General features: G+C 37.7%; 1 protein-coding gene and 1 long non-coding RNA gene across 2 annotated transcripts in view; both read right to left on the minus strand.

The window, feature by feature from the left end:
* LOC107595385 (myelin expression factor 2) overlaps positions 1-16,586 on the minus strand; it is an 18,782-nt gene extending 2,196 nt beyond the window's left edge. Inside the window, exons 1-12 of the mRNA XM_016285769.1 lie at positions 16,415-16,586; positions 14,508-14,686; positions 13,778-13,830; positions 13,199-13,206; positions 9,971-10,064; positions 7,853-7,879; positions 7,342-7,413; positions 7,193-7,253; positions 7,002-7,100; positions 4,678-4,719; positions 4,511-4,591; positions 92-187 (exon numbers count right to left, since the gene is read on the minus strand). Coding sequence (XP_016141255.1) covers positions 92-187; positions 4,511-4,591; positions 4,678-4,719; positions 7,002-7,100; positions 7,193-7,253; positions 7,342-7,413; positions 7,853-7,879; positions 9,971-10,064; positions 13,199-13,206; positions 13,778-13,830; positions 14,508-14,686; positions 16,415-16,539 — 937 coding nt within the window. The 5' untranslated portion in view covers positions 16,540-16,586. The remainder of the gene's footprint in view (positions 1-91; positions 188-4,510; positions 4,592-4,677; positions 4,720-7,001; positions 7,101-7,192; positions 7,254-7,341; positions 7,414-7,852; positions 7,880-9,970; positions 10,065-13,198; positions 13,207-13,777; positions 13,831-14,507; positions 14,687-16,414) is intronic.
* LOC107595351 (uncharacterized) lies at positions 1,549-3,242 on the minus strand. Its single transcript, XR_001610258.1, has 3 exons — positions 2,968-3,242; positions 2,801-2,881; positions 1,549-1,632 (listed from the first exon to the last, which is right to left on the minus strand). It is a non-coding gene; the product is annotated as an uncharacterized lncRNA (long non-coding RNA).
* Positions 16,587-17,599: the final 1,013 nt, after the last annotated feature.

Genomic DNA, 17,599 nt, shown 5'->3' on the forward strand with positions numbered 1-17,599 from the left:
CTCTCACACACACACACACACACACACACACACACACACACACACACACACACACACTCTCTCTCTCTCTCTTTTTCTCTCACACACACACACCTACCTCCAAACGAGTCTCCGAACGGGCGGTTCATCTCCATGTCCCTTCTGCCGAAGTCTCTGTCCATTCCTCCCATTCCAGAGCGATACACATCTGCACAAACATCAGTGAACACTGAACTGATCTGAATTATAGACTGATACTGAAATATAGTATTCTGTTATATTTATGTCTATGAAGCTGCTTTGAAACAATCTGTATTGTATAAAGCACTATATGGTAATTCTGTGTCGACTCAACCAGAGGTGCCTGGCTAAAAACTGTGGTTTGATATTCGGCTTTTGACCATTGAAGAGTTGCCCATGGAGCAACACTGAGATCCCCATATCTCTGGGACTAAACCATATAAGGCCTTACAAATGAACATATGAAAGTAAACTTTAGTTGACAACCAGAATCTACAATTATATCAAGATACCTTTAATACTTCATGAGAAAGAGTATTTTGTCACTCTATGCAATTGTTTTGATTGAGGGAAACAAGATATATTTTTAGTTTCAGCCTTATTTGTTCTTCAAACATTTCTCTTCAAAAGAAAAAGCTTTCTGCTAAATGCAAAGTGACCCACATTTGGTTCACTGAAAATGAGCACAATTTACTCCTGGAGCCATATTGAAATGGCCATATCTCTGGAAATGTGCGATATAGAGCCTTAAAAAAGATGATACCAGAAGAAAAGCATGTTAAGAACTAACATATACGGCAGGTAAGATTGCTGAAGTCAGCAGATTTTACTAACAGAGCTGCCAATAACACAACGATGCTGCCATCTTTCTGAAGTCATTTTTACCCTCTTGTAACTTGTTTCCAAATCTCAGGTAAAATTGTCATATCAAACCCTCCTCTACAAAATACTGGATTACTCCGTAAATATACACCCATGACATTTCATATTTTGGCTTTCATCACTCTTTAGGTTTGTCTTTCTTTAGAAAAAACTGAGCCAGGGAGGTTTCTGAAATGCGGTTGGTTTGAGACAGAACGACCCAACAGAAATACATCTGATTAGATTAATGTCTGTTAGACAGACAGACTGAAAGAAGGATTGATGTCTACCTCCCATTCGGCCCATGTCGCTGCCACCGAATCCTCCCATTCCACCCATGCAGTCCATTCCGGAGAAGCCTCCGCCTATCCCTACACACACACACACACACACACACACAGATGAGCGTCCTCACATGATCTCTGATGGATCTGCTCCAGATGAACGTGACTCTCACCACTCATGCGGTTCATGTTGCTGCATCCCGGCCCGTCCATCCCTGAGAAACAACCAAACCCGCGTTAACTCATCAATCCCAGCAAGAGTTCGATACACTCAAGATTCACAGCCTCTCTCTCTCTCTCTCTCTCTCTCTCACACACACACTCTCTCTCTCTCTCTCTCTCTCTCACACACACACACACACTCTCTCTCACACACACACCACACACACACACCTACCCCCACACGAGTCTCCGAACGGGCGGTTCATCTCCATGTCCCTTCTGCCGAAGTCTCTGTCCATTCCTCCCATTCCAGAGCGATACACATCTGCACAAACATCAGTGAACACTGAACTGATCTGAATTATAGACTGATACTGAAATATAGTATTCTGTTATATTTATGTCTATGAAGCTGCTTTGAAACAATCTGTATTGTATAAAGCACTATATGGTAATTCTGTGTCGACTCAACCAGAGGTGCCTGGCTAAAAACTGTGGTTTGATATTCGGCTTTTGACCATTGAAGAGTTGCCCATGGAGCAACACTGAGATCCCCATATCTCTGGGACTAAACCATATAAGGCCTTACAAATGAACATATGAAATTAAACTTTAGTTGACAACCAGAATCTACAATTATATCAAGATACCTTTAATACTTCATGAGAAAGAGTATTTTGTCACTCTATGCAATTGTTTTGATTGAGGGAAACAAGATATATTTTTAGTTTCAGCCTTATTTGTTCTTCAAACATTTCTCTTCAAAAGAAAAAGCTTTCTGCTAAATGCAAAGTGACCCACATTTGGTTGTAAACTTTAGTTGACAACCAGAATCTACAATTATATCAAGATACCTTTAATACTTCATGAGAAAGAGTATTTTGTCACTCTATGCAATTGTTTTGATTGAGGGAAACAAGATATATTTTTAGTTTCAGCCTTATTTGTTCTTCAAACATTTCTCTTCAAAAGAAAAAGCTTTCTGCTAAATGCAAAGTGACCCACATTTGGTTCACTGAAAATGAGCACAATTTACTCCTGGAGCCATATTGAAATGGCCATATCTCTGGAAATGTGCGATATAGAGCCTTAAAAAAGATGATACCAGAAGAAAAGCATGTTAAGAACTAACATATACGGCAGGTAAGATTGCTGAAGTCAGCAGATTTTACTAACAGAGCTGCCAATAACACAACGATGCTGCCATCTTTCTGAAGTCATTTTTACCCTCTTGTAACTTGTTTCCAAATCTCAGGTAAAATTGTCATATCAAACCCTCCTCTACAAAATACTGGATTACTCCGTAAATATACACCCATGACATTTCATATTTTGGCTTTCATCACTCTTTAGGTTTGTCTTTCTTTAGAAAAAACTGAGCCAGGGAGGTTTCTGAAATGCGGTTGGTTTGAGACAGAACGACCCAACAGAAATACATCTGATTAGATTAATGTCTGTTAGACAGACAGACTGAAAGAAGGATTGATGTCTACCTCCCATTCGGCCCATGTCTCTGCCACCGAATCCTCCCATTCCACCCATGCAGTCCATTCCGGAGAAGCCTCCGCCTATCCCTACACACACACACACACACACACACACAGATGAGCGTCCTCACATGATCTCTGATGGATCTGCTCCAGATGAACGTGACTCTCACCACTCATGCGGTTCATGTTGCTGCATCCCGGCCCGTCCATCCCTGAGAAACAACCAAACCCGCGTTAACTCATCAATCCCAGCAAGAGTTCGATACACTCAAGATTCACAGCAATCTTACTGGTGATAAATGCACATGAGCACACATCATGGTGTTAAGCTCTTTTTATTTGATCATTAAAAATCACATTACGTTTCGTGATCTTCATCAGCATTCAGAGACTTTCTAATAGCATCAAATGTAAACATCTGATTAAAGCTCAAGTGGCAAAAACGCTGCATCAGTCAATTTGATTCATTCGAGTTGATGAATCGAGCAGACTACCACCATTTACTGAATCAATTTGAAATGCCTATTTAAATCTATCAATTAAAAACACTTGTTATAAAGCGGAGAGTTCCGGTGCTGGATTCTGATTGGCTGAGCCGCGATCGAAGCTGTTGTAAATGACGCTACAAAGTAACACACACCTTTGTTTACGTTTGTGTGTTGCTCGGCAACCACTTTGTTGCAACCACAATTGTTTCTGAGGAGCTACATTTGCTGCGTCCCAGTTCGCCTACTTATACTATGACCTCAAAGTATGTACTCTTTTTGTGAAGAAAAAGTACATACTTTTGAGTATGTAGAAGAATAGTAGGCAAACTTTGGGACATACTATTTCGTCATATCTGCTGCTTCTTCAACGGACGTTCTGTTGCTTAGTTACGTGCATTCAGTCACTGTTTAAACTGCCCTGTCAATCATCTCATCACAGTTAACATCATCCACATTTCGTTTAATTTGATTTCCTACAACACTGAGATCCCCATATCTCTGGGACTAAACCATATAAGGCCTTACAAATGAACATATGAAATTAAACTTTAGTTGACAACCAGAATCTACAATTATATCAAGATACCTTTAATACTTCATGAGAAAGAGTATTTTGTCACTCTATGCAATTGTTTTGATTGAGGGAAACAAGATATATTTTTAGTTTCAGCCTTATTTGTTCTTCAAACATTTCTCTTCAAAAGAAAAAGCTTTCTGCTAAATGCAAAGTGACCCACATTTGGTTCACTGAAAATGAGCACAATTTACTCCTGGAGCCATATTGAAATGGCCATATCTCTGGAAATGTGCGATATAGAGCCTTAAAAAAGATGATACCAGAAGAAAAGCATGTTAAGAACTAACATATACGGCAGGTAAGATTGCTGAAGTCAGCAGATTTTACTAACAGAGCTGCCAATAACACAACGATGCTGCCATCTTTCTGAAGTCATTTTTACCCTCTTGTAACTTGTTTCCAAATCTCAGGTAAAATTGTCATATCAAACCCTCCTCTACAAAATACTGGATTACTCCGTAAATATACACCCATGACATTTCATATTTTGGCTTTCATCACTCTTTAGGTTTGTCTTTCTTTAGAAAAAACTGAGCCAGGGAGGTTTCTGAAATGCGGTTGGTTTGAGACAGAACGACCCAACAGAAATACATCTGATTAGATTAATGTCTGTTAGACAGACAGACTGAAAGAAGGATTGATGTCTACCTCCCATTCGGCCCATGTCTCTGCCACCGAATCCTCCCATTCCACCCATGCAGTCCATTCCGGAGAAGCCTCCGCCTATCCCTACACACACACACACACACACACACACAGATGAGCGTCCTCACATGATCTCTGATGGATCTGCTCCAGATGAACGTGACTCTCACCACTCATGCGGTTCATGTTGCTGCATCCCGGCCCGTCCATCCCTGAGAAACAACCAAACCCGCGTTAACTCATCAATCCCAGCAAGAGTTCGATACACTCAAGATTCACAGCAATCTTACTGGTGATAAATGCACATGAGCACACATCATGGTGTTAAGCTCTTTTTATTTGATCATTAAAAATCACATTACGTTTCGTGATCTTCATCAGCATTCAGAGACTTTCTAATAGCATCAAATGCAAACATCTGATTAAAGCTCAAGTGGCAAAAACGCTGCATCAGTCAATTTGATTCATTCGAGTTGATGAATCGAGCAGACTACCACCATTTACTGAATCAATTTGAAATGCCTATTTAAATCTATCAATTAAAAACACTTGTTATAAAGCGGAGAGTTCCGGTGCTTGATTCTGATTGGCTGAGCCGCAATCGAAGCTGTTGTAAATGACGCTACAAAGTAACACACACCTTTGTTTACGTTTGTGTGTTGCTCGGCAACCACTTTGTTGCAACCACAATTGTTTCTGAGGAGCTACATTTGCTGCGTCCCAGTTCGCCTACTTATACTATGACCTCAAAGTATGTACTCTTTTTGTGAAGAAAAAGTACATACTTTTGAGTATGTAGAAGAATAGTAGGCAAACTTTGGGACATACTATTTCGTCATATCTGCTGCTTCTTCAACGGACGTTCTGTTGCTTAGTTACGTGCATTCAGTCACTGTTTAAACTGCCCTGTCAATCATCTCATCACAGTTAACATCATCCACATTTCGTTTAATTTGATTTCCTACCATATTGGAGAGAAATGAAGAGGCACGTTGATCTGCTAGTCGCGGGTCTATCATGCCGAGAGCTCTGCTTATGTGTTTGCATGATGCATTTAAAAGTTAATGACCAAACGTATCATTATAAAAGTTCAGTGTTTCTGCAGATGAAATATAACGTGGATAACATTAGGCTAAATTTATATTTTTCCATCAGGTTAGCAAATTGATTATTTATCACTCAAATCCGTTTATCTACCTGTACGTTGGTCGCGTATATCCGCCATGTTTGTAGTTTTTTAACACTTTTAATGCATGTTTGCAGTTCTAATGCATCACTACAAAACAAATAATGCTTTATTTTGCATGCAAATAAATAATGCTTTATTCATGCAAATATAACACTGCATGCTTAAAAAAAAATAAAGCATGAAATACAATATTTGCATGAATAAGTAAAGCAAACATGAATGCACCTCCAGGTCCCATGGAGCCGACGCCTCCTCCACTGAGACGGTTGGCATTTATTGGCTGACCACCGGGACCCAAACCCATCCCGACGCCTCCCAGACCTCCTGCAGCACACACCATAAACACACATTTACATACAGCATTATATATATATATACACACACACACTCATCCCAAACAAGCACACAAAGCTCTTACGGGGTAACTGTGGCGGTTTCTCCGCAGGCCTGAAGTCATCTGGAGGAAGTGATTTATCATCCTACAGTAAACATGACACAAACACAAGAATGAATGCTGAGCCTCATTAACGCTCAAACTGCATGAGAACAAACGCTGCAGCACCACTTTGTTGCAACCACAATTGTTTCTGAGGAGCTACATTTGCTGCGTCCCAGTTCGCCTACTTATACTATGACCTCAAAGTATGTACTCTTTTTGTGAAGAAAAAGTACATACTTTTGAGTATGTAGAAGAATAGTAGGCAAACTTTGGGACATACTATTTCGTCATATCTGCTGCTTCTTCAACGGACGTTCTGTTGCTTAGTTACGTGCATTCAGTCACTGTTTAAACTGCCCTGTCAATCATCTCATCACAGTTAACATCATCCACATTTCGTTTAATTTGATTTCCTACCATATTGGAGAGAAATGAAGAGGCACGTTGATCTGCTAGTCGCGGGTCTATCATGCCGAGAGCTCTGCTTATGTGTTTGCATGATGCATTTAAAAGTTAATGACCAAACGTATCATTATAAAAGTTCAGTGTTTCTGCAGATGAAATATAACGTGGATAACATTAGGCTAAATTTATATTTTTCCATCAGGTTAGCAAATTGATTATTTATCACTCAAATCCGTTTATCTACCTGTACGTTGGTCGCGTATATCCGCCATGTTTGTAGTTTTTTAACACTTTTAATGCATGTTTGCAGTTCTAATGCATCACTACAAAACAAATAATGCTTTATTTTGCATGCAAATAAATAATGCTTTATTCATGCAAATATAACACTGCATGCTTAAAAAAAAATAAAGCATGAAATACAATATTTGCATGAATAAGTAAAGCAAACATGAATGCACCTCCAGGTCCCATGGAGCCGACGCCTCCTCCACTGAGACGGTTGGCATTTATTGGCTGACCACCGGGACCCAAACCCATCCCGACGCCTCCCAGACCTCCTGCAGCACACACCATAAACACACATTTACATACAGCATTATATATATATATACACACACACTCATCCCAAACAAGCACACAAAGCTCTTACGGGGTAACTGTGGCGGTTTCTCCGCAGGCCTGAAGTCATCTGGAGGAAGTGATTTATCATCCTACAGTAAACATGACACAAACACAAGAATGAATGCTGAGCCTCATTAACGCTCAAACTGCATGAGAACAAACGCTGCAGCGGCTCACCATTTTCACATGCATCTGTCTGTCAAACAGCATCTGACCGTTGAACATGGCTGTGAGCGCGAGTGAAGGAAGACATTACAAAACATACCGTCTACACGGGCAGTACACACTAACTAGTGACACATTAAGAACCAGAAACGAGTGCATATTTAATTACAGAATGCCTCACATACATAACATTTCAGATCGTTCCAAAACAATGGAACAACAATGCCTTAAAGGTGACATATCATGAAAATCTGATTTTCCAGGTGTTAAGTGCTATAATCAGGTCCCCGGTGCATCTACCAACCAAAGATTAACCCAGTAACTTTGTTTTGGGAAGCGTTTTTCTGCAAGCGTCAGAGAAAACGAGCGAGTCTGATTTCGCTCCCTTAGTGACGTGACAAAGATCTCATTATAATATCACCACCTCTTAATCTGTGAGTTTACACCCACGGCACCGTTATTGTGTTTTCGCAAGCGACAGCGGTGCATTAGTTCTAATGCCATGATGATAGTTTGAGCAAACGCGCCGCGCATGCTCTCCGTCCGGATCCTGAAACAGACCCGCGTCAGGAACCGTCTGCACAAACACACACATGGGTGTATCCATCCTGAAATATCGATCCTGATGCGAGTATCTAAAGCAGTGGTCACCAACCCTTCAATCGCGATCGACTGGTAGATCTTTATCACTGTCCCAGTAGATCCTGAAAGTAACAGTAAAATAAGTACAAAGATGCATTACATTGTATTGTATTTTTCTGTTATTTTCAAGAGCTACTGGGACAGTGATTAAGAAAAAGTAGAAAAAGTTTTTGCTTTAAATCCTGAAATTATACAATCGAATTCAAATCAAAAACGACTGTTCGTGCAAAGTGTGTAGTATCTTTGTTTGTATCGTGATGTGTACAATATGCATTGGATTGGACGAATAACCTACATTAGCGAATAACTGTACGACAGACGCAAATGCTGCAAGACAGAACCAAACAATCACAGAGAGACCGTGCATTCAAACAGGGCTGCGCTTCAGAAGAAAGCATTGATGTTTTTGGGAACGGCAGCCCAGAACAATGCTTAGCACAGGACAGAAAAAACTGGAGTTATTTCACAATAAACAAATTGAAATTGTAGGCTACATAGTTTGTGCAATTACAATTACTTAAATACTGAACGTTAGAAGTTCATACTGATCATGCTCTGTTCTGTAATGTTAATATAAACCATACACTGTCAGAATAAAAAGGTTGTATTTTATGCGTGCAACAGCCTGTCACTGGCAGTCCCTTAAGAAAACATGAACCATGACTTTACTAAAGTGACCGTAGGTTAACTCTAGTATTTGTAGATTTCCATGGTTACCACCACAGTAAACACATATTAACCACGTGTAAACAAAAATATAACCTAATTATTTGCAATTAAGGCGTATTGAATGTTAAAATGCATTTCAAGTATAGTATATATTTATTTAATGCCATGTCAGCATCAAATACTGATCATGCTCTGTTCTGTAATGTTAATATAAACCATACACTGTCAGAATAAAAAGGTTGTATTTTATGCGTGCAACAGCCTGTCACTGGCAGTCCCTTAAGAAAACATGAACCATGACTTTACTAAAGTGACCGTAGGTTAACTAGTATTTGTAGATTTCCATGGTTACCACCACAGTAAACACATATTAACCACGTGTAAACAAAAATATAACCTAATTATTTGCAATTAAGGCGTATTGAATGTTAAAATGCATTTCAAGTATAGTATATATTTATTTAATGCCATGTCAGCATCAAAGTATAACAAATACAATAAAAACCAGCAAACAGTCAAACACACACAAGTTATATCACACAAGATTTTTTTACATTAAAATTAGGGCTGGGCGATATAGCTAAAAAACTTCGATATAAATCAACGATATAATGTTTCATATCGTTCGGTATCGATAATTATTGACATTTTTTATAACCTTTTTTAAAACAAAAAGCAATAGAATTTTTTTTTAATTTAACCACTGTATTTATAATTAACATAATTTATTGAGACAAACAACTAATATTTTTTGTTTTAACAATCAAACACAATAAAAATGTAATATCTAATGTTTTATATGCAGATTAAATAGTATAGGTCTAATTGTCTCCCGAGGCCACAGGAGGGCGCAATGAGCAAAATAATGCAGCGCATTTAGCAAGTAACTCTATAAAAACGTGCACTACGTCTAAATTAACTCATATATAATTTCGTAAATTGCATGAACAATTATGAACAAAACAGCATCATGTATTTATGCCACCACCGCATGACGCTCCCTGACGCACTCCTAACATTCAAATGTTTATTTTAAACTCGCCTAATATTCATACTTTATTCACAATCTCCTCATCACAAGCAGACACAGCACTCAGCATGTGTTCCTGTTTGTGTGTGCTGTCTGCGTCGATATCGAACATTTTTTCTATCGTTATCGAAGAAGGTGTACCGTCGATAAATATCGATACCGTTTTATCGCCCAGGCCTAATTAAAATGCATTTCAAAAAGAAATATAAGTGGGTATCATTACCCATTTTACTCTTAGTAATTTAAAGATCAGTTTAGAAGTATCGTATCGTATCGGTATCCCAACAGAACTGTGTTCACCTCCTTAATGTTCAGCGGCCGTCCGTTCAGATCGTGTTTGCTCATGACCTCGATGGCTTTCTTCACGAACTCTTCATCTCTGAACTCAACCACGCTGAAACAACACACACCAGTCAACAGTAAATCTGTGCTGCTTTTAATAGAAAGCAACTTAAGTAGCTCTATTTTACATTTCAGTACTTGGAAAAATATAAACAATAATAGTTTCTACATAAATACTTGTTACTGCCACCACATAACTGAAGAAATATTGTTTTCATTTATTTATATTTACTTAGGTTTTAAATATTGCTTTATTTCAATTAATATTTTACTTTTTTCGATTCTCGGAAAAAATATAAATAATGATTTCTTGCTGCTTATAAAACATTTAAGTGCCTTTTTTTTTTAAATGTATAACTTTTTTTTAAACGTTAGGGAAAAAGTAATAATAATAAATATTATTATTATTATCATCTGTACTTATACTTGACACTGCTGTCAAGACACCTGAAGACAACTGTTTTAATTTATTAATATATACTTTATTTAAATAAATATTTAAAATAGTTTATTAATTTTTTCCCATTGCTTGGAAAAATATAAATAAACAAAAATAATGTATTACTGCTTATAAAAAATTAAGACATTTTATTTCACAGTTGATTACCTTTCGAATGAAAAATATTAATAATAATAATTATTATTATTTGTACTTGAATACTTGAAGGCAACATTGCATTGTTTTAATTTATTCATATTTACTTGTATATTTGTATAAATGAATATTTAAAATAGTTTTTTTTCAATGCTTGGAAAATATAAATAATAATAATAATTTCTTACTGTATATTTTTTAATGTTTGGGAAATATATAAATAATTAACATTTCTACTTGAACACTTGACATTTCTGAAAGACCCATGAGGAATAATTATTATTATTTGTACTTGAATACTTGAAGGCAACATTGCATTGTTTTAATTTATTCATATTTACTTGTATATTTGTATAAATGAATATTTAAAATAGTTTTTTTTCAATGCTTGGAAAATATAAATAATAATAATTTCTTACTGTATATTTTTTAATGTTTGGGAAATATATAAATAATTAACATTTCTACTTGAACACTTGACATTTCTGAAAGACCCATGAGGAAATACTTGCATTGCATTCATTTCATTCATATTTATTTTATTTAAATATTACTTGAATTATTATGAATACATTTTTTATGACTTTTGTTTATATTTTTCCAAGCATTGGAAAAGTAATTCCTTCCTTACTTTCGTCAATGCTTGGAATACTCTGAATAATAATTGCTTATAAAATTATTTAAGTATCTTTATTTCACAACTGATGACCTTCTTAAATGTTTTTACTTGAATCCTTGATACAAGTGACAGTGAAAACACAGTTTTTGCTGTATAAATGAATCGGGTTTAAGCATCTCGTTCTTACCCGCAGCCCTGCAGGAGCGCATCCCAGAAGAACGAGGACGAGACGAGAGAACGACAAGAAAGAGCCTCATCAGAATCACTTCAGCACAAAGAGAAACAGCTGATTGATTGATCATTAGTGCCTCAGAGAGATCGATTACAGCACATGACTCTAAGACTTTGACGAGCTCTTTGGAGCTTTGCATTTGGCTACAGTGAGAAGGAAAGCAAATGAACTCTGGATCTTGTTGTTACGGGACGGAGAGAGAGAGAGAGAGAAGGGAACAGACAGATAGATGGATGGATGAAGGGTAGACATGACTCTCGTAGGTCGGTTAAATCCAAATCAAAAACACCTAAGCAATCATCAGATGTGAGAGAGACAGATGGACCCCAGCCAAACGGGTCACCACCCATTTAAAAGACATCCGAATAATCATCTTAATAGGCTTTTTCTGTAGCGCTCCACATCAACACACCGTCCCGAGGTCAAAGCTACGACAGTATATCAGCTCTACCGGCCCTGAGCGCATGAGAGAGATGCTGCGGAGGCCTTGCAAACCTCACAGAGTCACCAACACTTACCCTTGACTTTCCTTCTCCATCCTTAAAGAGTTCCACGTATGTAACCTCACCAACTACATGAGACATACAAAGGGAAAATACCACAGAGAACAAGGCATTTAAATCACCAGGGGTCTGTCTCCTTGGGTGCAACGCTAGAAAAGCCCAGTGAAACACACACACACACACACACACACACCTGAGACCCGCTCCTCGAAAAGCACCTCGACTGACACCTAGCACTACATTCATTCCTCTAAGCTACAGATACTGTACACACACAGGTAGAAAAATCACTAGGCCACCCACCTATACAATCCTTCAACAATACAGTAATGACTCCTAGAAAAGCCCAGTGAAACACACACACACACACACACACACACCTGAGACCCGCTCCTCGAAAAGCACCTCGACTGACACCTAGCACTACATTCATTCCTCTAAGCTACAGATACTGTACACACACAGGTAGAAAAATATTTCCTACTGCTTATAAAACAATTCCACTACCTTTATTTCACAGATAATTACTTTTTAAATGTTTGGAAAAATAGAAATAACAATACCCATTACTTGCAGCAACATTTATTCATATTTATTTTAAATAAAATATATTTAATATAAATAAATATTTAAAATTGCTAATTGCTTTTTTTCAATGCTTGGAAAAATATCAATATACTTGAAGAAATACTTGCGGGCAACGTTGCATTGTTTTAACTTATTCATATTTATTTAAATAAACATTTAAAATAGCTGCTTACGTTTTTAAATGCTCTGAAAAAAATTATAATAATTATTATATTTATATTAAATTATTTCTTGCTAGTAATAAAACAATGTACATTTATTTCACATTTGATTACCTTTTTAAATGTTTGGGAAAATATAAATAACACAAATTTCTACTTGAATACATTTGTGACAATCAACAATCCAATGCATTAAATTATTCATATTTACTTTATTTAAATATAATTTTATGACCATCATATGTTTTCCCAAGCACTGAAAGAGCACTAAATGAATAATACTTTTAAGTTGAATGCTTGAAAAAAAATTTTTATAATAATAATTAATAAGACTGCTTATAAAGCAATTAAGCCCCTTTATTTTGCAGCCGATTGCTTTTTTAAATGTTTGGGAAAACAAATAATTTCGACTTGAATCGTCGATGCAAGTGTCTGGCAAATGAATGCATTAATTCAAACGTGCTTTTTTCTATATAAACGTTTCTTACCCGCAGCCCTTCAGAAGCGAGTCCACGAAGAACGAGGAGGAGGAGGAGAGAGAGAGAACGACAAGAGAGAACATCATCAGCAACACATCAGCTCAAAGAGAAACAGCTGACTGATTGATCATTAGTGCCTCAGAGAGATCAATTACAGCACATGCTCACGACTCTACTTTAACGAGCTGTTTGGAGCATTTCAGTGATGAGAGCAAATGAACTCGGGGGCAAATGAAACTGGAACATGTTGTTACGGGACAGAGAGAGAGAGAGAGAAGGGAACAGATGAAGGGGTTTAAGGAAAGACACCTGACAGAGATATGACTCTCGTAGGTCTGTTAAATCCAACACCTAAGCACCTAAGCAATCATCAGATGTGAGAGAGACAGATGGACCCCAGCCAAACGGGTCACCACCCATTTAAAAAATAATCATCTAATCATCTTAATAGGCTTTTTCTGTAGCGCTCCACATCAACACACCGTCCCGAGGTCAAAGCTACGACAGTATATCAGCTCTACCGGCCCTGAGCGCATGAGAGAGATGCTGCGGAGGCCTTGCAAACCTCACAGAGTCACCAACACTTACCCTTGACTTTCCTTCTCCATCCTTAAAGAGTTCCACGTATGTAACCTCACCAACTACATGAGACATACAAAGGGAAAATACCACAGAGAACAAGGCATTTAAATCACCAGGGGTCTGTCTCCTTGGGTGCAACGCTAGAAAAGCCCAGTGAAACACACACACACACACCTGAGACCCGCTCCACGAAAAGCACCTCGACTGACACCTAGCACTACATTCATTCCTCTAAGCTACAGATACTGTACACACACAGGTAGAAAAATCACTAGGCCACCCACCTATACAATCCTTCAACAATACAGTAATGACTCATCATGATGACTACAGCTTATACCACCATATATATATATATATATATACACACACACAGTATAGATTCACACCAGAACAGATTCAACTCCCCTGTCTGACATTCACGCTTCACGCTCGTCTAGATCGAGACGGATACGAGCTAAAGCTGAGAGAGGGACGGGACGGAGCGTGGGTTACCTTTCTCACGCATTAGATCTTTAATTGCCTGCCACTTCATATCATAAGGGATATTGCTAATGAACACGCGGTTCCTGTGGGAGGCCTTCAGGTCCACCGAGCCGCTGCGGCGCTCTTTGTAGGGATGGTAGCGGTGCGAACAGATTCAACTCCCCTGTCTGACATTCACGCTTCACGCTCGTCTAGATCGAGACGGATACGAGCTAAAGCTGAGAGAGGGACGGGACGGAGCGTGGGTTACCTTTCTCACGCATTAGATCTTTAATTGCCTGCCACTTCATATCATAAGGGATATTGCTAATGAACACGCGGTTCCTGTGGGAGGCCTTCAGGTCCACCGAGCCGCTGCGGCGCTCTTTGTAGGGATGGTAGCGGTGCGACTTTCGGCTCTTCTCTTTGGGCTCTTTGTCCTCGGCGTTGCTGCAAACACACACACACACACACGAGAGAGAAAAAACACGGTCAAATTACATAGACTAAATTTGGTAATGGGAGAGTAAAAATATTTTTAAAACGTACCACCGTTCAAACTAGGCTGCTTATGTTGAAGTGTTTGGGATGTGGCTTTTAATGATGAGACCTTTTTTGTAATCAGGCTCTCAAAAAGTATATAACAATTTGGATATAGATTTATCGGCCAACATATCGGTTATCGGCTTTCAAAAATAAAGAATTATCGGTTATCGGTATCGGCCAAAATGTTCATATCGGTGCATCCCTAAAAAAAACTACTTTAGCAACAACGCTCTAAAATGCATCAGAGCAGCACATTTAAAGGTGAAATATGTCTGAGTTCGTTCTCCAATTCTAAACAACTGATTTGTACTTTTTTTTTACTTTGGCAGAAATTATTTGACATGTAATACTTGTTCTCCATTCCACACATCCAACAAAACAAAACGACTAAAATATATTGGTTCTGCCAACAATTTAACAATTGAAAAAAAAAGAGAAAAGTTCCGCTCAAAAGTGTGGGATCAGTAAGACTGTAATGTGTTTTAAAGAAGTCTCTTCTGCTCATCAAAGCTGCATTTATTTATTTAGAAAATATTTTAAATAAACGCTCTTCTTTTTAACTTTTTATTCATCAAAGAATCCAGAAAAAAGTATCACAGTTTCCAAAAAAATATGAAGCAGCACAACTGATGATAAATCAGCATATTATACTGATTTCTGAAGATCATGTGACACTGAAGACTGGAGTAATGATGCTGAAAATACAGCTGCGCATCACAGAAATACATTACAGTTTAACACATACTCACACAGAAAAACGTTATTTTGCATCATAATAATATTTCACAATATTACTGTTTTTTCTGTATTTTTGATCAAATAAATGCAGCCTTGACGAGCAGAAGAACCTCCTGTAAAAACATTAAAAATCATTCTGATCCCAAACTTTTGAACACTAGTGTATATACAGTATATAAGGGCTGTCAGTTTAACACGTCATCTTCATTAATTAACTGGTCCCAGACCTGCACGTGCTCTTATATTTCATACAGTTGAGTGTTGACAAATATGATGCAAATATACAAGTATAAACTTTTTTTTTTATAAGTATAATTTTTTTTATACATTTTTAAAAACAGAACACCACAAGTATAAACAACTTTCTTCATTAGAATATTTTTATGAACCACAAGTACTTTTTTTAAATAAAAAATGTTAAACTCTACAAATATAAACTTTTTCTTTACAAGCAGCGCTTTTCTAAAGATGTCAGATTGATGAAAGCCATTCACTTTTTAAATGTTTAACAGCGGAATTCCTGTAGAGAGACTACATTTCCCATGATTCAGCAGAGAAATCTCAACCAATCAAAAAACTCAAACCAAACTAGCCCCGCCCACTCGTTTAATAATCTTTAACGAGCACTAAACGCGGCAGAAGTGGGCGGGGTCTGTTGATCAATGACAGAAGATGGCGCGGTTGCTATGGGTTACCTAAAGAACGACAGAAAGATACGCGCTGAGAGGAACGGAGAACTAGAGGAGATGTCTTCAGATAACGTTACACGCATTAGGAACACAAACTGAAGAGAAAGACAAATAAGCGCGTTTCTTTTGCTCTGTCAACACGCACAGGCCTCGCTAACCATACGCGACACATGCAAGATTTGCGTTTTAAAGGGCTTTCAATTACGTTTTAGCGCCGTTGGTGTCCTCCTGCGTCTGCTGGGGCTCCGCTTCTGCTTCATCAGCGGCAGAATCGCCTGATTCTTCGTGTTTGGTGTCGCTGAGGTCCAGCGTCTGCTCCGCGTCCGCCATCACTGCTGCTCCTCTCACGCAGCTCTCGCGAGAACACGCGAGACTACAGCGCGTCACTGGATTGTTTTTCATAACAAACCGTGTGTAATGTGTTTCTTAAAGAGTTTACATACACATCAAAATCTTTCCTGAAAATAAAAAAGTAGGGCGTTTTCTTTGAAAATGTACACTTATGAATGTAAAATTTAGCAAGCTGTAGCAATAGATTAATAATCAGTTTACAGTGAGAGGGGTCTAAATTCAAAGAGTAACCAATTTTTGGGGTCTGGAGTATTGTTTGTAACCCTTATTGTCTTTTGTTCTTGTCTTTGTAATTGTATTTGCTGTTCTTCTATTGCATAATAAAAAAAAATTTTTTTTTTTAAATATAATTTTTTTTATATATTTATATACAAATTAAATAAAATGTTTAATGTGTAGTTAAGCCAAAGTCCCTTTAGTCTTTGGTTAAGCGCATTTTTTTCTGGATTGTTATTATAGCCTGCTTATCTGGACACTATTGTATCTCCAGCGACTACAAAACAATAGGAAATATTTCACCGTGTAATATTTCTTACATTTTTGTTATTTTGTGTAACTATGTTTCCGCTGACATTTGTGCATTTAATGAAAAGTATTGATTTGATAGCGATTTTCAGTCCTAAGCGCATTATTTTGCTGAAATATATATACAGTGGGGCAAAAAAGTATTTAGTCAGCCACCAATTGTGCAAGTTCTCCCACTTAAAAAGATGAGAGAGGCCTGTAATTTTCATCATAGGTATACCTCAACTATGAGAGACAAAATGAGAAAAAAAATATCCAGAAAATCACATTGTAGGATTTTTAAAGAATTTATTTGCAAATTATGGTGGAAAATAAGTATTTGGTCAATAACAAAATTTCATCTCAATACTTTGTTATATACCCTTTGTTGGCAATGACAGAGGTCAAATGTTTTCTGTAAGTCTTCACAAGGTTTTCACACACTGTTGCTGGTATTTTGGCCCATTCCTCCATGCAGATCTCCTCTAGAGCAGTAATGTTTTGGGGCTGTCGCTGGGCAACACGGATTTTCAAC

Source organism: Sinocyclocheilus grahami, unplaced genomic scaffold (assembly GCF_001515645.1).
Source record: "Sinocyclocheilus grahami isolate Dianchi unplaced genomic scaffold, SAMN03320097.WGS_v1.1 scaffold201.1, whole genome shotgun sequence".
NCBI classification, from domain to species: Eukaryota; Metazoa; Chordata; class Actinopteri; order Cypriniformes; family Cyprinidae; genus Sinocyclocheilus; species Sinocyclocheilus grahami.